We start from the raw sequence: 21263 nt of genomic DNA, 5'->3' as shown, positions 1-21263 counted from the left end.
GAGAGACCCACGGCTGCCGCTATTCCTGCAGGCTTGCAAGGCTGTAATTACTATCACAGCGAATCCATGCTTCTCCTTCATAAGAAAGGCAAATTTGGGCTGGACGTGCTGGCTCACGCCTGTAATCCCAGCACTTTGGGAGACTGAGATGGAAAGATTGTTTGAGCCCAGGAGTTCCAGACCAGCCTGGGCAACATGGCAAAACCCCATCTCTTCAAAAAATTTAAAAATTAGCTGGGCATGATGGTGTGTGCCAGTGCCTGCCTGTAGTCTCAGTTACTCAGGAGGCTGAGGTAGGAGGATCACTTGAGCCTGAGAGGTCCAAGGCTGCAGTGAGCCAAGACTGTGCCGCTGCACCCCAGCCTGGGCAATAAAGCGAGACCATGTCTCAAAAAAAAAAAAAAAAAAAAGGAAAAGAGAAGAAAAAAGAAGACAAACTTAAATGACAAAAGAAACTCAGAAATGAAGGGTTATCTTTATTATGGTCAAAGTACCTTCCTAAAGCAGAAGTGTATTCTGTGCCCAGTGTGTGTTTCCACAGTTCTCTGTTCTACGTTAAGGAGTGACAATCCTCTCTATTCCTAATCAATGGTGGCATTGTATACCATAATTATGTGAGCATGACTTCAGTTCCTTATAAAAACTATCTTACTTGTAATAGAACCCCAAAATAAACATTTTATAGAACTATAAAAATGTATCAGCAAAAAAGAGAAACACTTATTTAGCACTATAAAAGATATCGGAAAAAAAGAGAAACACTTATTTAGCAGTTGCAATACTAAGCATTTTTCATACATTATGTCATTTAATCCTCAAAATTACTGGCTGGGTGCGGTGGCTCACGCCTGTAATCCCAGTGCTTTAAGAGGCTGAGACAGGTGGACCACCTGAGGTCAGGAATTCAAGACCGGCCTGGCCAACATAGTGAAACCCCATCTCTACAAAAACACAAAAATTAGCCAGGCATGATGGCGGGTCCCTATAATCCCAGCAACTCAGGAGGCTGAGGCAGGATAATCACTTGAACCTGGGAGGTGGAGGTTGCAGTGAGCTGAGATTGTCCTATTGCACTCCAGCCTGGATGACAGAGCAAGAGTACATTTCAAAAAAAAAAAAGTTACAATAATCCCATCATACAGATAAGGAAACTGAGGCTTAGAGAAGTAAGCTGCCCAAGGTGACGCTGCTAGTAAGTACAGAATCCAAATTCATATCTGGAGCTGTCTGATACCAGTTCATGTTTTTTCTATATTGCCTCTAAGTCATAAGAACAGAAAGAAATGCCTCAATAATACTCAAAGGAGATAAATTTGGATCATAAATGTATTAATTAATCAGTCACTAGACTGATTCCTGAGATGAGCCATTGCGTAATTATATAGGCCAGAATCATGCATTGAGGCCTTAGAGCTTTAGTCTGAGGCTCTAGGAATCTACCCGACCCCAGCCCACCCTGTCATCCATTCCAGACCTTGAGCTGCATGGTGGTCTTGGAGCCTTCTGTGGTAGGGCCACAGCAACAGCTTCCAGGAACCCAGAGGACAGACCCCATTCTGCCTTTTGTCTTGCGCAAGCCTAGACTCACAATGGGAAGCTATGAGCCTTCAGGAGGCTGGTTATGTCCTCCCACAGGGACCAATGGTGCCTAACTAGGCATTTGGGGAGCAGGGAGACCACGGGCCTCACAGAATAGACCACAGGGACTTGGATATTTTTGCACTGAGCACCTTTTATGTTCTAGTCTCTGATCTAAGTATTGGCAATACAGACAGAAAGAAGAAAAAGGAGGACCCTGTATTTATGGAGCTTTCAGTGACTATGTGAGCAGTGACTAATGTGGAGGAAAGACCAGAGAATTCCCCCAGAATGTCCTGGATTATGTAAGATGTTGCCACCCAGGAGGCAATGCTGGGGTTGGGAGAAGTATCCCAATAGTAACTGAGTTCGCATCTCCTTCAAATCAGTGGTATGAGGAGCCTGGAGCAGATTAAGTGTGATTTGGAGAAAAGAAAGAGATGGGACTTTTTTTTTACATCCCATGTTGTAGAATAAAATTCACACCAACTACATATTCTCTCTGTGATGTAACTAAGATGGCTTTGTTGTTTTTTTCAGAAGAGATGTAAAAGTTGAAAATAGTAACTTGCCACTTTATCCCTCCATGTTATATACTAAGGACATCTAATGTCACCACTTCATTCTCTAAGTTGGGTCTAACTACAATTTGGGGTTTGGCATCTACTTCTAGTTTTAGTAATTAAAGTCATGTCACCCTTAGCTAGGCGAATAAGAAAGAACAATATTCAAGTCATGACAGCCTTTCAGGGTTGTGTCTAGGCTCAAAAAATGCTAGACTTTTAGTCAGAACAGTTTCTCTTCATTCCCAATTAAATGCTTAATGGAAATCCCCTTAAATGAGCTAAGAATAGAAGACAGTTCTCCCAGAGAACAAATAACCTCAGCAACATTTGGGAACCCTTAGAACTTAGACCTTTTTAAGGAGGCATCTTGGAAGAACATCCAACAGGAACATTGGAAGAACATCATGGTGGCAGCTGATGTCAGTAGTTATCTCTTTTTCTTTCCTCAAAATCTTTTCAGCTCTATTATTTACAACCACAAAGAAATGTGCTCCTTTGGGAAAGATCAGATTGCACTGAACAGCAAAGGTAATAATATATATGAGATCCCACCCTCTTCTGGCAGGATAGGCCTCAGCCTGTTCTAGTCCCGGGTGAGGCCTAAGGGGTGAGTAAGATTTGAGTATAATATTCCTCAAGGTTCAAGAGGTTGGGCCTTCCCATCAAGACCCCCCACCCCCATCAAAATTTGGAAATGCAAATGAATGTCCTCCTTACCTGAAAGAATGGCAAATTGTCTGTGAAGTTGTTCTATTATCTCCACCGCCATCAAGGGCCTGACTTCCTGCTGCATAATTTCATCTGCACAAATGAAATACAAAGGGGGTTAAATATGTGCAAATTACAAGAAGAAATTAAAAAGAAATAAAGGCAAGCTGTACTATTGGGAAATCTGGGACTTATCAAGAGATGGTTCTGGCACATCATTCCCTTGAGAACTTGATTCCTGAGATCCAGGGCTGTATCTGGGTTTGTGTGCTTTGGAGTTTATGCGTCTGAGCGGGGAACACATTTCTAGAGCCCCTACCAAGGCTTTGGGAGGGACCAATACAAGGAAAGAACCCTGAAGTTTAAGCTTCAGTAGCTTCACAGTAAACCTGCTGGATGATCTGATTACGAAAGCAGGTATTTGCCTACAACTTTGGGTCTGCAGAAGGACACTTTAAACACAAACAATATAAGTTACTAGAGCTCCTTTCAAAACAGGTCATAAAATCAATCTGGGATTCATGAGGGTTCTTTAATTTTTATTTTCCTCCCTACCTCACTTCCTTCCTCCCCACCTTATCTCCATTCCTTTTTTCCCCCTCCCAGAATACTTTAAGGGGCCTCTTCCTACTACTAAATGTATATAAGGAGGCACTTTTTCAGTTTTCTATTTAAAGATTCTCCTAACTGAATAATAAGTTATAGGTTTCCAATGCAAAAAATCCAATCCTTTCAAGCACAAATCTACAAAGGTCCTCTAACCCTAGAAAATGACTTATAAGCCTTGTGATTTGCCCTCATATCCATTTGGGGAAAGCGAATTAGAGAGAGGGGAGGACTGCCTGGAATCCTTCAACCTGGGCTGAAGAGAGGAAGGCATTTTCATGTTCTGTCTGCCTAAGATATTATCTTCATTTAACTATTTCCCGGGGAATCTTAAAGAATAAACTGGTAACTGGGTACTGAGGCCCAGGCAGGAGGACTGCTAGAGGCCAGAAGTTTGAGACCAGCCTGGTCAACAGAGTAAGATCTTATCTCCACAAAAAATTAAAAAATTAGCCAGACATGCTGGTGTATGCCTGTCATCCCAGCTACCTGGGAGGCTGAGGCAGGAGGATCTCTTGAGTCTAGGAGTTTGAGGCTGCTGTTAGCCATGACTGTGCCACTGCACTACAGCCTGGGCAACAGATGGAGACCCTGTCTCAAAACAAACAAAACAAAAAAACCAAACAACAATAAAAAATGAATGAACTGGTTATTGTTGCTACAGGAGTTAAACATCCGGTTAGATTAAGGCATGAACCCAATAACCTGTGCTCTGATGCTAGGTGGGAATTTCCTATGATTCAGTATGGGGAATTTCCTATTGGTTCAGTAACATTATGATATTCTAGTGTTGACCAATCAGAAGTTAATATTTGGGAAGGTCCTCCTTGAGCCTTGGTTTCTACTCTCAGCTTTTTGGTGTGGAGGTTAAAGGAGATAATATATATGGAGATGTACACAGAGGGTGCTGAGCAAATGCTAGTTATATCCATTGTTCTGAACAGACAGGTCTTTCCGAAATTTGCTTTCTGAAAGTCTCGTAAGGGGTGGGCCAAGTGCCAGCTTAAGCCCCAAGATCCCCTTCAGTGAATTCTCCCATTGTTTTGGATAAAGCGGATAAATCCAGACCAGGGCTTCTTAATCCCAATACCACTTCCACCCTGAATTCACTAAAAGTTCAAAGAACTCCTTCGTCACTGTTAATTCAGTGGGTGTAATAATGGCATGGTAGTCATATTTTATACAAAGGGGGGCCTTCTCTGTTAGAAACACAAATTGAAGCATTTAACAGTGAAATGATATGAAGTCTGAGATTTGCTTACAAATACTCCAGCCACTCCCCTTTGCCAAAAGTATGCATGGGGTGGAAGTGGGGGGTAGATGAAACATGATTGACAAAATGTAGATAATTGTTGAAGCTGGTTGATGGGTCCACAGGGGTTTGTTACATAATTCTCTTGCTACATTTCAAATTTTCTGTAATAAAATGTAAAACACAAGTAGACAACAACATAGAGAATTTCAGCAGAAACAGAAGTTATGTAATTAAATAGTTTTTCAGAGTATAATCTCCCAGCAGTCTAGGAAAGTGGCATACTCAGAAATAGAGCTTCCTTATCATTTGTTCATACCTGGGCATTTTTTTATTTTTATTTTTTTAAGATGTAGGATCTTGCTCTGTCACCCAGACTAGAGTGCAGTGGCATAATCATAGCTCACTGCAGACTTGACCTCCTGTGCTCAAGCAGTCCTCCTGCCTTGGGCTCCCAAAGTGCTAGAATCAGAGGCACAAGCCACCACGCCTGGCCAAGCAAGCATATTTAAGAGATGATGAACTCAGAGAAAAACAAATATCATAAGGTGTAATTTACTGTTCTTGTATGTTAATATTTGAGGTGAGCTTTAAATTAAACATTTTAAAGATGTAAGATCTGAAAGGGGAACAGACATTAGCGAAGTCAACCATCCCCACACCATCTCATTTTTCAAACAACAACATGGAGACCCAGAGAGTTCCTGAACTTGCCTGCAGTTATGCAACAAATAACTGTAGTGCCCGGATCACCTGACTCTAAGAGGGCCAACCTCAGCCACGCTTGATAGAATTCCCAGACCTTGGCTTGGCCTTGAGTTGCAAAGGCTTCTGCAACCCTGAAAGGCTGACTAGTGTCGTGGGAATCTGAGGTTTGCCCATCCCTCCATCCCCCGACAGAGACCTTTCTCACCAGCCTCCTGTGGCTATCAAATGAACAGGACTAAAATTCATAATTTGTTTTTCTAAGAATAGCAATGAGCTGCTTTGCTTTGAGTACAGGTTTTGCTGAGAGTGCTTGGTCTCCAGCCAGGAAGTGACATGGTTATCCCTGAAGTCTTCCTAGCAAAGGAGCCACATGACCCAACCTGGCCAGCTGCAACAGATCATGAGGCTTTCTTGGACTCATCCTCTGACTCATGATGGAGATGACTGCAGATACACCCAGTCTTCAGTTGCCTGACACTGTGGGCCTGTTGGAATAGGGCATGCTCTGTTCTGCCCCCAGTAGGCACACTTATGCTCTATACCAAAACAGATAGAAAGACCGCCCTGCGGCTGGCAGGCCCTGCCTCCCACTCCTGTATAGGTAGGTAGGGGAGGAAGTGCAAGAATTGTTTGGTTCTAAAAGAACACCTCCACTGCAATGGGAAAGGACCTGCTTCAGATTCAGACAGACTTGCATGCAAAGGCACTTTCTGCCACCTTCTAGATAGGTGATCAGGGCAAGTACACTCTGAGTCTTAGTGTTCTCACCAGTAAAAGGGTTTTTCCTTCTCCCAGGAAAAGGTGAGCAGAACCGTGACCCACCAAGGCGCTGGTGCCTGTTACACATCTGCCCCAGCCTCACAGAAGTCTGTGGAGGCTTCCCGCTTGTTCTTTGCCATTTTTGGCTTGCTTAGATTAGGGAGAAACTTGTCTCTCTTTTTTTTTTTTTTTTTTTTTTTGAGGCAGAGTTTCGCTCTTGTTGCCCAGGATGGAGTACAATGGCGCAATCTCGGCTCACTGCAACCTCCACCTCCCGGGTTCAAGCGATTCTCCTGCCTCAGCCACCCGAGTAGCTGGGATTACAGGCATGCACCACCATGCCCGGCTAATTTTGTATTTTTAGTAGAGACAGGGTTTCTCCATGTTGGTCAGGCTGGTCTCCAACTTCCGCCTCGGCCTCCCAAAGTGCTGGGATTACAGGTGTGAGCCATCATGCCTGGCAGAAACTTGCCTCTGTTACCCACATAAGGCAAAGGGAAGTGATAATTCAATTTCAACACAATTTCTATCCTGGGCAAACAAATACACTAGGGAAAAACTTGTCTCTTTTCTATCCTTGATAAGTACACAGAAGTGTGACTCTATTTTACCCTGGCCCCACAATTCCAGAAATACAGGTGGTATCAAAGGCCACACACAGCCTCCAGACTCAGGCAATGAAATAATAGTCCAGCATGTCCCACGGGAATTCCACTGCAGCCAGCAAGTAATATCCCTGTGTTGCCCACTTCCCAGGCTGAGAGAGCAGCATGTGCTCTGGGGCCAGGACCTTTGCTAATGATTGGAGTCATCCTCCTTACAACAGAGGGCAGGAAACAGGGCTGATGACATCTCAACACTGATTGCTGCAATGGATAAGGGATAAAGGGCAGTGAAACCCTTAGCCCCCCACTCTTGCTCTTCTGAAATTTCTGTCACACTGTGATTTAAAAGATTCAAGTATGCCCAGGAGGCGGAGTTTGTAGTGAGCCGAGATCGCGCCACTGCACTCCAGCCTGGGTGACAGAGCAAGACTCCGTCTCAAAAAAAAAAAAAAAAAAAAAAAAAAAAAAGATTCAAGTATGATCTGAGGGGGAAAAAAAAGAACTAAATAAATAAATACCTAGGTTAAGGGGGAAAAGGTATGGTCTGGAGCAGAGAACAGCTCCCCCAAGTTTGGCAGACCCTGTGACATTACTGTTTTGTTTGCCCAGAGAATCAAGGGGACAGAAGGAACAGAAGCGTCTGCCAGTTCATCAAACTAGATCCCAACAACTGAGTCTGCAACAACGCGTAACAAGCCATGAACCAGGATCTCCGCTCTCAGGCGCTGTGTAAAGACCGTACCTGTTAATAACATGAATAGGGCACCAGCTGTGAGCTCGACACTAACTTTGCATGTCACAGATTAACTAGTTGAATTCATTGCACAATGACAGAAAAGGGATGTGCCCTAACCCTCAAATGAACATCCTCCAGCCTGCCCCACCCTCCTACGTCCACAACTAGACTAGATTTGACCACTGAGGAAACTCTGGACCAGAGGCTCAGAGACAGCAGTTGCTGGGCTGGTACAAAAAGCCAGCCCATGAGGCATAATGCATTTCACCACTCTGTTTTATTGGCCAGGTCAGAAATAACACAGACATATTTCCTTCTTTTACTGGCTCCTGTGCTATAGCGATGCTTAACCTGCCCTATAATAGTGACTTTTGTCTTATCCATAACAAATAATGAAGTAAAGGCTTTTGAAAGCAGACAGAATAATTGTTTAGAAGGAAATTTAAAGATTTTAAAAATCAAGAACACTAGAACATGTCCAACTTCCTAGTCGTCAACAAAGGAAACTTAAACAGCAATAGAATATCTCGTTTCATCCATAAAATAATTGAGATTCTAATACACAATGCTGGGGTTATAATGGAAAATCAGTGCTTCTGCATAACCTCAGGGAGTGAAGCAGGTAGCATCCTTGTGAAAAGTAGTTTCTCAATCTTTTATCTGGTGATCCCTGGGCACTTATGTGGTTGATTCCATACCAGATACTTTATATATGTGACCTCATTTAATCCTCAGAACAACTCTAAGGGTGATATTGAACTAGATTTGAAGTAGCTTGTCCAAGATCATGCAGATCCAGAACTTGAACCCAGCTCATTCTGACCTCCAAAGTCCAACATCTTAACCATTATAGTCATTAAAATCTCCATAATATTTTATGCACTCATCCTATATCTGAAAATATATCACAAGAACATAATAAAAACTTTATATGTAACAGTGTAGACTGTAATATTTTTACCAGAGTGAAAAAATGGAAGCAATCATTATACAAGTATAAAGACCACATCCATCGAAAAATATTTAAGATACAATGTCAAGGACACAAAAATCCTACAAATGGTGAGATTATAGCCAGATTTTAAAAAAGAAAGAAAAAGCCAAGTGTGTGATATGTTTATGCACTTATGTGTGGGCGTATGAGAAAAGAATATATGAAACAGTTGTGTTAAAGTGATGGAATGATATGTGGTTACCCCTTTAGTTTACTTACAGAAAAATATGCACTGGTAGCCTTTATTTTTTATGCTATTGGTACTTTATTGAAGTATAATTTACATGCAATACAGTGCACAAAGCCTTAAGCATACAATTTGAGGAATTTTGACAAATATACACTGATGTAACCATCAAACAGATCAAGAAATGGAGTATTTGGCAGGGTGCAGTGGCTTATGCCTGTAATCCCAACACTTTGGGAGGCCGAGGTGGGAGGATCACCTGAGGTCAGGAGTTTGAGATCAGCCTGGCCAATATGGTGAAACTCCACTAAAAATACAAAAATTAGCCAGCGTTGTGGCACGTGCGTGTAATCCCAGCTACTTAGGAGGCTGAGGCAGGAGAATCACTTGAACCTGGGAGGTGGAGGTTGCAGTGAGCTGTGATCATGCCACTGCACTCCAGCCTGGGCAACAGAGCAAGATGTCGTCTCAGAAAAAAAAAAAAAAAAAAAGAAAAAAGAAATGGAATATTTCCCTCCCACCACCTCCAGAGAGTTCCTTGTGGCACCCCTGCCCAGACCCTCACTTTGGAGGGCTCAGCATCTCACACCCTACCCCCATGAACATACGTATTAAAGAACACTTGGCTGCCCCGGGCACTCATGGTCCAGTGCTCAGCGCTGGCAGGTGCACATAGCCCTGGAAATCTACTCTTTGAACGCTGCTCAGACCCAGGGAAATACTTCAGAGCTCTTGGTCTATGTCCTCAAAAGAAAATGCGACCGCATCCAAATGCTAGGGTGGTTTGTGGGTTGCGCCACTGCTGACATCAGGGACACACACTGCTTCAGAGTGCAGGGAGGATTTGAACTGCGGAAGTGCTTAGATAAGAGAAAAAACAAATGAATTAACTTGAGAAATCCTTCCTCTCTCATAGCATGATAATGTAGATTCTTTGGTAATTATATATCCAGTCCAATAGAACCAAGCATCAATGCTCTTACTTTTCTTTTTGTAATTCATCATGCAAATATAGTCAAAGTTTGAACTTGTTAAACACAATTACATTTTACTTAGATCACATTGACTTTAGATCACTGTTCTCAACAGTTCAAAGTGAAAATCTCAGCTATACCAACACTGTTTTTGCTGACATGAAGACAAGAAAAAATATATTTTATGGAATAATGACTTATGGATTATGTATATATTTATTATTAATTCACATATCACTGGCCCATAACCAGTGAAACCTAGGGGTTGGAAACAGTATATGGACAAAACAATAATAATTATTATCATTACTGTATATTCAGTATACATACAATAATATGATATAGTATGATGAGACGAGAAAGGAGATTAGACAGAGAAACAGAAGGAGACAGAAACACAGAGAAAACCATGTGAAGATGGAGATGCAACCACAAGCCAAGAAATAGCCAGAGCCCCCAGAAGCCAGAAGAGACAAGAAACGGAATCATCCCCAGAGCTTCTAGAGAGTGGCCCTACCAGCACGTTGATGGTGGACTTGTGGCCTCTAGGACTGTGAAAAAAATTAATTTCTGTTGTTGTAAGCCATCAAGTTTTGTGGTCATTTGTTACAGCAGACACAGGAAACTAATATAATAGGCACAGACTGGAAACAGACAATTGATAGAAGAAATATAGCCAATAAATTTATATCAAAACATGTTTAACCACATGTCTTAGTCTGTTCTTGCTGCTATAACAAAATACTTCGACTGAGTAATTTACAAATGTAGAAATTTTATTTCTCACAGTTCTGGAGACTGGGAAGTCTAAGGTCAAGGCACTAGCAGATTCAGTGTCTGGCAAGGACTTCCCTCTGCTTCCAAGATAGTGCATTCTTGCTGCATCCTCACATGGTGGAAGGGTAAAAGGGACGTATGCTGAGTCCTCACATGGCAGGAGAGATGGAAGAGGGAGGCAGCTGTCTGAAGCTTCTTTTATAAGGGCACTAATTCCATTCACAAAGGTAGATTCCTCATGACCTGTCCACCTCCCAGAGGCCCCACTTTCTAATACCGTCACCTTGGTGGTTAGGTTTCAACATATGAATTTTGGAGGGACACATACATTCAAACCATGGATAAAGAAATGTAAATTAAAACAAAACGAGATATTTTCTGCCTGATGGATTAGTGATTATCTTAACAATGAATAAGATTGGGTTGGTAAGAGCGTAGGCAGATTATCTATGGGTGAAAGTATAAATAGGTACAATCTTTCCATTGATTAATTTAAAAATAACTGTCAAAATATTAAATATGCAGCATTTTAGCCAAGAAATTCCATGTCTAGGGATTTCTAAGGTAATACTAATACGAGTACAAAATAAATGGGTTCAAAGATGTTTATTATAGCTTGTTCTTTTGTTGCAAATGACCATTAATAGAGGATTGGTTAAATAAATGATGATAAAGCCATATAACAGAATACAATGGAGGCATTAAATAAAATCAGATATATCTATGCTACTGACAGGAAAGGAGGTTTAAAATATATTAAGTTTTTTAAAAAGAAAGTGAGATACAGAACAGAATGTTGTTTATATTTTTATATATGTATGTATAGAGGTACTGCTTAAGTTGAATTGCAATGAGCTATTGAAGCAGAGATGGCTCGCTGCCCATTAGAATGTCACAGATCCTCTTCCATACGGTAGCTTTACCACTGAAAGGCAGTTGCCTAGCCAGGGCCTCAATCTCCCACCCACCCCTTTACCTTCAGTTATGGTGATGTGACTGAATGCCAATGGGAGGTAAGCAAAAATGATGTTTCACTTCTAAGCTGGGGTATTTAAAAAACAAGTTTGCTTTCGCCACTCTCTCTTCCCTCTCCCAGGCTGCAAGGTGACAACTCCAAGTATAGCAAATGGCAGACCCACAAGATAGAGGCAGCCAAGGTCCCTAAAACACTGAGAGAAAACAGCTCTCTGACAGAGGACAGTGTGTTGGAATCTATTAATCCATTGAAATTTGGGTGTTTGTTACAGCAGCTGGTGCTACTCTTAGAAGCATTCATTTTATAATATTAATATAATATACTTATAATAATATATATTATAAATATACTTTTTTCTTTAAAAAGAGAAAAAAGGGAGGGGGGACAGTCAGTGGAAAAGCAAACCTCCAGTTGCTAACCCTCCTTGACCCCCGAACAATTACATAAACTATGGGTCTTTATTAACGCATATTTCAATCAGCGTGTTATCTCTAGTTTCATTCCCCTAATCCCAAGGAATCAGTGTTACTTTAGTCCGAAAAGGCAACTGACAGTATCTCATGAACATAATGCTGCAGTAATGTCAGAAAGGTCTTTCAGATACTCACAAAACTTACATTAACATACTCAACCTTTCATTGTTGTCTTGAGTCACAGAATAAAATGACTGACAGCTAAAGAATACAGGTGAACATTTCATAATCTTCTTTAGTAGGGAAAAAAATAAGGCATATATAATGCTGTGAGCTTAGGATTTGGCAATTCTTATTCTTCTTTCAAATTATTTCCTCTCCTCACTACTAACAGAGTTGGAAAGCCCTTGTAATAATTTAATTTTCATAAAATCAGAGCAATCATATACACTTCAATTCAAGTCTTGTAAGGATTTGTGTGCATGCATAGGTGAGCACACGTTTAAATATGGAAAGCAAAACCTATTTAACAAGTTGTCCTTATCTAAGTAGCAAATATATCATAGCCATTGCCTTTGAGAATATAATTTATGCATTACATACTAAATATGTATATGGTATATAACTATGAATCATGTCTCAATCAGAAAGTATACTGCAACAATGATTATTTTTAAAGCACACTTCATTTAATAACTTCCCACTCTTGAAGAAACAGGTTCCAAGTATGAAGGGTAATGAGAGAGCCTAAGACATTTGCTTTAATCACCTTTTCTAGCCTGTGATCCAAAGGGAATAAATGTATTATAAACATGTTCAAGGCAAACAAACAAACAAACAAAAGGTGGGAGCATACCACTAAGTGCATTTCTAAAAGAAGCAGTCTTAGAAACAAGTAGTTGCTTCAGCTTTGAGAATATCTGTCCTGCTGGCTTCCAAGTACACGGAAAGCACACTTAGAAATGATGTTTCTTCTCACCAGCCCACTGAAGGGAAGCGCTTTTCTTTTTCTACTCTGAGACCATCAGTCTGTTATCAGTTCATGCATCTAACATGAAGCCTTTCAGACTTAACATTTTTCTCCAGGAATATGAATTTCATAACCTGGATTCTTATTTTCACTTTCATTTCATAGAAGAAATATAGAAATATTGAAATGGTAAAGGTTCAGATCCTGAGATGGGATGTAGAGCATCTCCTGAACTCCTGAAGATCAGGTACAAGTACAATCTGACTCTCAAATGAAGGATATTCTTTGCTGCCATGAAGTGACCAAGATCCTACTTACTACCACTTGGAAAAAAAGCAAGATATGTTGGGAATTTTAAAAAATAGAAAATACAACCAAACAAAATTAAGTAAAACGTATTCCTTTAACCAAAATTAACCAGTTATCTCATTGTTATACAATGCTCAGTGCATGTATATGTATGTGCAGACATATGTAGGCTTTCAAAACAAGCTCACACTTACACATTCCATATTACAACCTAATTTTTCAGAAAATTGTATCTTTTTATTACGAATCTACCTATGAACATATCAATAAATGACCATCTACAATATTGTAATAGCTAATTAATGCTTTTTAAAAAAGTCATTTTAGAAATTCTTCACAAAAAACTTGAGACAGTACTGCAAAATACGATTTTTTTAATGTAAAATTTCTTTCTTTTAAATCATTGTGCTAACAGTGAGGAGAAATAAAACACATACATAAAACACATGCATCATTGCTTCCACACTACCTTTTTTTGCCACATATTCTAGCCTGATGCAACTTCCTACTAAATGGTGATAGGCCCTCATCTCTGCCTCTGTTATCCGCACCAAGGTGTAAGGTGAGTATCTAGGATCTTGCTGCTCACACTTCGTGCACCAGACCACCACTGGATTCCAGGAAACGGTGCCACCTTGCTCGCTCTCCATTTCTCTCTAGGCACTGCACTCACACAGAAATGTTCAATCCTTTCTGCCAGTTAATCTCCCTGAAGTTCACTCAAGGTCATTTCATGGCTGAGAGCTGATCCTTTTGATTGGTGAGTGCTCACAGGTTTACAGCCCCAGCAGATTATCAAACGTACTCATTTAGAAACAAAAGGAAAACTGGGGGATGACAGAGAGGGACATCCTAGCTTCAGTGAGAATCAGAATTTTTTTTTTAGAAGTATCACATCATCACATCATGAGACACAAATCAGGCCACCAGATATTTAAAATAAAATGATAAGGATAAACTTTTTAAAGGATGTTCTAAAAAAACAAACAAACAAACAAAACAAAACAAAAAACTTATTCCAGGCCACAATTCTACCCTCCTCTTCTAACCTCTCTAGGCTGCCAGTAATAAAATCCAGAGGCTTAACGCTGCAGCCAGTAAGATTCACTATCTGAGCAGGCACCTTAGATTGACATGGCAAACGGTAAAGGTTCAGATCCTGAGACAGGATGTACAGCGTCTCCTGGACTCCTCCTGAAGATCAGGTGCAAGTATAATCTGAATCTCAAACGAAGGATATTCTTTGCCTGTCCTAATATGATCAAGATTCTACTTACTACCACTTGGGGAAAAGCGAGTTCACCTTTCAAACTGTGCCATGCAGAAAGTATGATATACTGAGAGAGAGGCTGCCTTTCCTGATGCATTTTATTTTGGTTCTTCATGCTTAATGGTATTTATTAATAATGTGCTTCCATATTTAAAGAAAGAGTACAATGCAAAATAGCCAATCAGCAAGTAATAAATGTTTTTACACAAACTTCTCATCTTTATTTGTATCATTCAAGCTAAAATTTCAGAGTAAGCCTTGCAATTGGCCAAGGAGAAACTGGAAGACATTTTTTTTATTATTTAAAAAGGTTTTTAACTTTATTTGGGGGAGGGATAAAAATGTACAAATATTAAACTATACATTTCAATGAGCTTTGACAAAAGAATACATCCATGTAACCCATACCTCTTTCAAGATGTAGAACATTTCCATAGCCCCGGAAGACACCTTCAAGTCCCTTCCCAGTCAACCCTGGTTCCCAGGCAACCACCATTGTGATTTTTTTTGAGAGAGACTAGTATTGCCTGTTCCAAAACATCATATGGTATAAAAATACAGTATTGATTCTTTTGTGTCTAGCTTCTTTCTCTCAGGATAATGCATTTGAGATTCATCCACAGTGGGTATCAGTAGTTCGTTCATTTTCATCGCTGAGTTATATGTCATCATATGGACAGCTATTGCTTGTTCATTCTCCTACTGACGGACATTCAGGTTTTTCCCCAACTTGGACTGTTTTAAATGGAGTTGCTATGAACCTTCATGTAAAGGCCTGTGTGTAGACATGTTTAGCTTTCTCTCAGACAAATATCGAGAAATGGTATTGATGAGTCAAAGGGTAGGGGTATATTTAACTTACAAGAATCTGTCAAATGTTTCCCCAAAGCAGTTGTACTAGAAAGCACTTTAAGATTAGAGACTACTCTGTTGATTAATTAGAGCTAGTTCTTTGTTGTTGTTAAAATTACAGTAAGTTTGTGGAGATGAGGGGAATTAATGAAATCGTTATCAAGTTATTTGAAAGAATATAAAAGGCTAGAAGGGTTAGGAAAATGTTTTTTTGGCCAGGCACAGTGGCTCGCACCTGTAATCCTAGCACACTGAGAGGCTGAGGCAGGAGATCACTGTAGCCCAGGAGTTTGAGACAAGCCTAGGCAACATAAGGAAACCATGTCTCAAAAAAAAGGTTTTTAAAAAAAGCAAATGCTAGATAAAGAGAATTTCTCCTGGCAGATATTTTAAAGTTATGATGTTAGCACTAATAAAATACAAAGAATGAAACAAGACCCAGGAATAGATTATAAATTCAAAAATAACAATATGTAAAGAATGAGGCATTGCCAATCAATGAAGAAATACTTAATAAATACTACTGAGAAAATTACAAAAAATATATATCAGAAATTTAAAAGTTGTGTAAAAAAAAATAAAACCACTAAAAGATACTTTAAAAAAAAAAAAAAAAAAAAAAAAACCCTGATGATTATTTACTTATTCTTTACTTGAGGAAGGATATAAAAGCAACAGAAGAGGCCAGGAGCAGTGGCTCATCCCTGTAATCTCAGCACTTTGGGAGGCTGAGGCGGGCAGATCACCTGAGGTCAGGAGTTCAAGACCAGCCTGGCCAAAATGGTGAAACCCCGTCTCTAACAAAAATATAAAAATTAATTGGGTATGGTGGGCACCTGTAATCCCAGATACTTAGGAGGCTGAGGCAGGAGAATTGCTTGAACCCGGGAGGCAGAGGTTGCAATGAGCCGAGATCGCACCCTTGCACTCCAGTCTGGATGACAGTGAGACTCCGTCTCAAAATAAATAAAATAAAATAAAAGCAATATAATAAATTGTAACCTGCAAAAGGGTCTTGCCGCTCACCGCTTCTCAAATTAAGTCAAAAATAATGACGAGTTGTGATAAGACAGAGCAAGATTGTATATCCGTGCTAGCATGGGAAGAGTAGAAAGCAATTCCACTCTTAAATTTGTGGAGGGAACACACGGGTTTTTAAACAAAGGGCTCGGAAAGTAGAAGAGGCAAATGCGGCTACGAGATTCCAGGTGGCGTGACTTGCTCAGGTGGCTCCGGTGGCCCTCGAATTATTGTCTCATTTGGTGAAGGGGCTGGCACCTTCGTGGATCCTGCCAGGTTGTAAATTAGTCTTCAGCTGGTTGTGGGTTCCATCCTCGAAGGAATCTTTTGTTGAAGAGAGAATTCTGGAGGTGCCTGGTCCCTATTAGGATCTGACTCCTGAAGCTTCTAACAAAAAATATGACCAGATAAGATCACATGGTCTGTGCTTAATAAGCATTAGGCAAATAAATGTTCATAAGGCATGAGAGTATAGTATGGGAAAGGAAAGGGAGTGGAGGTTCGCAGCACATTCCATTGCTGTCTTTTAAGATGAGAGGCACATACATGCAGTTTGTCTCAAAGTTATATCTTGAAACTGACAGGGGTAAGAGGAAAAGGGAAAGAAGAAAAAAATGTTTAAAAAGTGGTTTGAGGCTCAGCTAAGCTGATGGTTACAAAATAACAAAATAAAAGATCTATAGATTTGACTACATACAATTTTAAACCTTTGTATGTTAAAAGACATCAAAAACAAAATTATAAACAGCAAACTGGAGAACAAAAAACCTTCTATAAACTTAAGAAAGGCTTAATAGCTTTAACATTCAAAAAATTTATGCACAAATGCCTTGGTCCCAAGCCAAATATTAACAAGTCACAAAGCAAAAAGTAAAACAGCTAATAAAATATTAAAATCATTAGAGTTCACTCATAATTTTTAAAAATTCAATTAAAATGAATACAAAAACACATTTATCAAACAAGCAAAAATTCAAATAAGAAAATAAAAATATGCATCACTAGAAGACTAACATTACAGATACTGCATCATTCCCTTAACATGCATTCTTTTAAAACAACCCTGCAAGTAAGTTCTGTCATTAGCTCATATGTCATACAAAATCACAAGTGCTGATAAACAGATCAAGTGAAAGCAAGAACCCCCACATCCTGTTGATGGGTATAAGTTTCCCAGAAGGCAATCTGACCAAAACATATTTAAAAACTTAACACTTACACTCTCTAACACAATATTTTCTAGAACTCTACTTGTAAAACAACAATATGGGCCGGGCACGGTGGCTCACACCTGTAATCCCAATACTTTGGGAGGCTGAGATGGGTGGATCACGAGGTCAGGCGTTCGAGACCAGCCTGGCAAACATGGTGAAAGCCCGTCTCTACTACAAATACAAAAAAATTAGCCGGGCATGCTTGTGGGCGCCTATAATCCCAGCTACTCAGAAGGCTGAGGCAGGAGAATCACTTGAACCTGGGAGGCGGAGGTTGCAGTGAACCGAAATCTCGCCACTGCACTCCAGCCTGGGTGACAGTGTGAGACTCCATCTCAAAAAAAGAAAAAAAAAATCTGAAATGTGTGCAAAAATTTCTGACTAAAGATGCTCCTTGCATCTTAAAAATAACATTGGGAAACTGGGAATAACCTATATGAACAACATAATTTATGGTAAAATCACGTAACAAAAAAATTATAAAGCATTAAAATATTATCTATGGAGATGTCTGAATAGAATTTACAATATAATTGAATGTATAGTATAGTTTTCAAAAGCAGAATATAATCTATAAAATTCTATCTGTAATATGTATGATACATGTAAAGAAAGCTAGATCATATCATCTTAACTATGTAAAAATGCCAAAGGAACGAAGAGCTAGAGGGATATAGCTCAAAAGGTAACTGTGATTATTATTAGAAAATGGGATTATAGACTTTCTTTCTTGTACTTTTCTGTATTTTCCAAATATTGAACAATGAGCATGTATTATTTTTTCTGTATTATTTTTCTTTGCTAATTCTTCTTAAAATTGTTTTTTTAACCAATAGTATAAGTCACTCTTTCGGGGATACAGTTCTATGAGTTTTGACAAATGCATAGAGTTGTTTAAGCATCAACACAATCAGGATACAGTATAGTTGATCGCCCCTGTGTAGTCAAACCACTCACCCACCCTTAACCCTTGGCAATCACTGCACTCCTATAGTTTTACCTTTTCCCAAAATCATAGAAAGATCAGTATGTACCTTTTGATTCTGACATCTTTATCTTAGCATAATACATTTCAGATGTATTTATATTATCATCTGTATCAATAAATCATTTCTTTTTATTATTGAATATTCCACTGGACAGATGTACCACAGTTGATCACTTCCCCAGTGAGGGACACTTGGGTTGCTTCCAGTTTTGTTTTTTTAGACAGGGTCTCGCTCTGTCGTCCAGGCTGCAGTACAGTGGCATGATCTCGGCTCACCACAACCTCCGCCTCCCAGGTTCAATCAATCCTCATGCCTCAGCCTCCTGAGTAGCTGGGATTACAGGCGCGAGCCACCAGCCCCAGCTAATTTTTGTATTTTTAGTAGAGACAGGGTTTCAACATGTTGGCCAGGCTGGTCTCGAACTCCTGACCTCAAGTGATCCGCCCACCTCAGCCTCCCAAAGTGCTGGGATTACAGGCATGAGCCACCAATGCACCTGGCCCTGCTTCTAGGTTTTAGTGATTAAGAATAAAACTGCTATAGATATTCATGAACAGATTTTTAAGTGACCGTGAGTTTTCGTTTTCTTGGGTTGCGATTACTGAGTCATATATTAAGTGTATGTTTAACTTTATAAGAAACTGCCAACTGTTTTCCAACATGGCTGTACCATTTAACATTCCCACCAACAGTGCATGTAAGATATCCAGTCCCTTGTCATCTTCACCATGACTTGGTATTGTCATTTTTTTTAGTCACTCTAACAGGTACGCAATTTCACTGATGACTACTGATATTGAGCATATTTTCATGTGTTTTTTACTATCTGTATATCTTGTATCTTCCTTGATAAAGTATCCATTCAAATCTTTTGCCCATTTTTAAATTGGGTCATTTGAGTTTTTTTATTATTGAGTTTGAGAGTTCTTTTTATACATTCTGGATCAAGTCCTTTGTCATATATGGTATTCACAAGTCTTTTTTCTTTTTTTGAGACAGAGTTTCACTCTTGTTGTCCAGGCTGGAGTGCAGTGGTGTGATCTCGGCTCACTACAACCTCCGCCTCCCAGGTTCAAGCCATTCTTTTGCCCCAGCCTCCCCAGTAGCTGGGACTACAGGTGCGCGCCACCATGCCCGGCTAATTTTTGCATTTTTAGTAGAGACAGGGTTTCACCACATTGACCAGGTTGGTCTCAAACTCCTGACCTCAGGTGATCTGCCCACCTTGGCCTCCCAAAGTGCTGGGATTACAGGTGTGAGCCACCATGCCCGGCCTATTCACAAATATTTTTTCCCCAGTTGGTGGGTTGTCTTTTCATTCTCTAAACAGTATATTTTGCAGAGAAAAAAAAAAATGTCAATGTTACCAAAATCTAACTTAAATCAAATTTCCTTATGAATCAGACTTTTGGTCTTGGTGACCAACTAAGGTCACAAAGATTTCCTCCTATGTTTTCTAACAGATTTCTAATTAGGTCTTACATTTAGGTCCATGATCCACTTTGAGTTAATTTTTCTATATGGGGTGAGGTATAGGTAAGGGTTCAATTGTTTTGCACATAGATGTCTAATTGTTCCAGCACCATTTGTTGAAATTGCCATTGCATCATACTCCATTGAACTGCCTTTATACCTCTGACAAAAATCATTTGGCCATATTTGTATGGTACTATTCTGGATTATCTACTCTGCTCCATTGATCTACATGTCTATCCTTTTGCCAGTACCACACTGTTGTGATTACTTTGCTTTAAAGTAAGTTTTAAAGTTAGGTAATGTGAATCCTCCAAATTTGCTCTTTTAAAAAAAAATTGTTATTATAGTTCTTTTTGCCTACTATAGTATCTCTTAGCTGATTCTCAATTTCTACAAAAATACATAATAGATTTTTGATTGAAGTTGTGTTTAATTTATAGATCAATTTGGGAAGAATTGACATCTTGAGTCTTCCAAACCTTAAATACGAATGATATATTAGTTTTATAAACAGTTTTTAAAGCCCTTATGAAATATCACATAATGCTCATTCTCCTCCCTCTTTCTTCTGCTTATTTTTTAGATTCTACTGCAAAGCCCACAGAAAATGACCAGAAAACATGATCTTTCTTTTTAAAATCTGGGTCAGTTTTCCCAAGGCACTGAGGGAGAAAATGGCCACCTCACATATGAGGTTTGTGTAGTGGAATTTTCCTTCTCATTTCTGCACCATATGTCAAGGTCTAAAATCCCATTTCACAGCCTGCAGGCTTGTTCCTCCTTTGCAAGCAAGGCTAGAGGTATAAATACTGCAATAGAAATAAAATGGAATGAAGAATAGGAGGTTGAGAATGCAAGAGTTCATTAGGCCTGTCATTCTAATCTAGGTCCTGCACCAAACCCTCTTCATGGTGGGGGAGAAAAAGGAGGAAAGAGAAAGGTGCTATGGGGTATGGGAGGTGCCAGTAAATTGGTGAGGGTAAGGGCTGTGAAACCCTGAGGTACTAGGGTGGCCAGAGGACACTTTCAACACAAAGATGCCTCCGGCTCCATTTCAAGGTGTCTGTGTTGCTAGACACAGGCTCTATTTGCTCTGTTTGCTCTCCCACCTTTGGAAAACTACCTTGCAACCCCCGATCTTCCGTGTGCATGATTTTTGAGACACTGGGAGAAAGAGCTGGATTGCACAACTGAACCAACCAAGTGCAAAAGAATGGCAGTCACTGAAAACTGGAGCCCAGAGCAGAGAGGCCAGGAGACCACAAGATCAGCCCAACGATGAAAGAGAACCTGGGAGGCTTGGGACTCCACGAGCGACCTGGGA

General features: G+C 39.9%; 1 protein-coding gene across 2 annotated transcripts in view; it reads right to left on the bottom strand.

The window, feature by feature from the left end:
* MCF2L2 (MCF.2 cell line derived transforming sequence-like 2) overlaps window positions 1-21263 on the bottom strand; it is a 253043-nt gene that overhangs the window by 211020 nt on the left and 20760 nt on the right. For both annotated transcript variants that reach the window (XM_003894766.5, XM_021934624.2), the window contains exon 2: window positions 2862-2945. In XM_003894766.5, the coding sequence (XP_003894815.3) occupies window positions 2862-2945 (84 nt within the window). The remainder of the gene's footprint in view (window positions 1-2861; window positions 2946-21263) is intronic.

Source organism: Papio anubis, chromosome 2 (assembly GCF_008728515.1).
Source record: "Papio anubis isolate 15944 chromosome 2, Panubis1.0, whole genome shotgun sequence".
In the NCBI taxonomy this organism is placed as follows: domain Eukaryota; kingdom Metazoa; phylum Chordata; class Mammalia; order Primates; family Cercopithecidae; genus Papio; species Papio anubis.
This window is presented reverse-complemented; position numbering and strand designations above follow the sequence as displayed.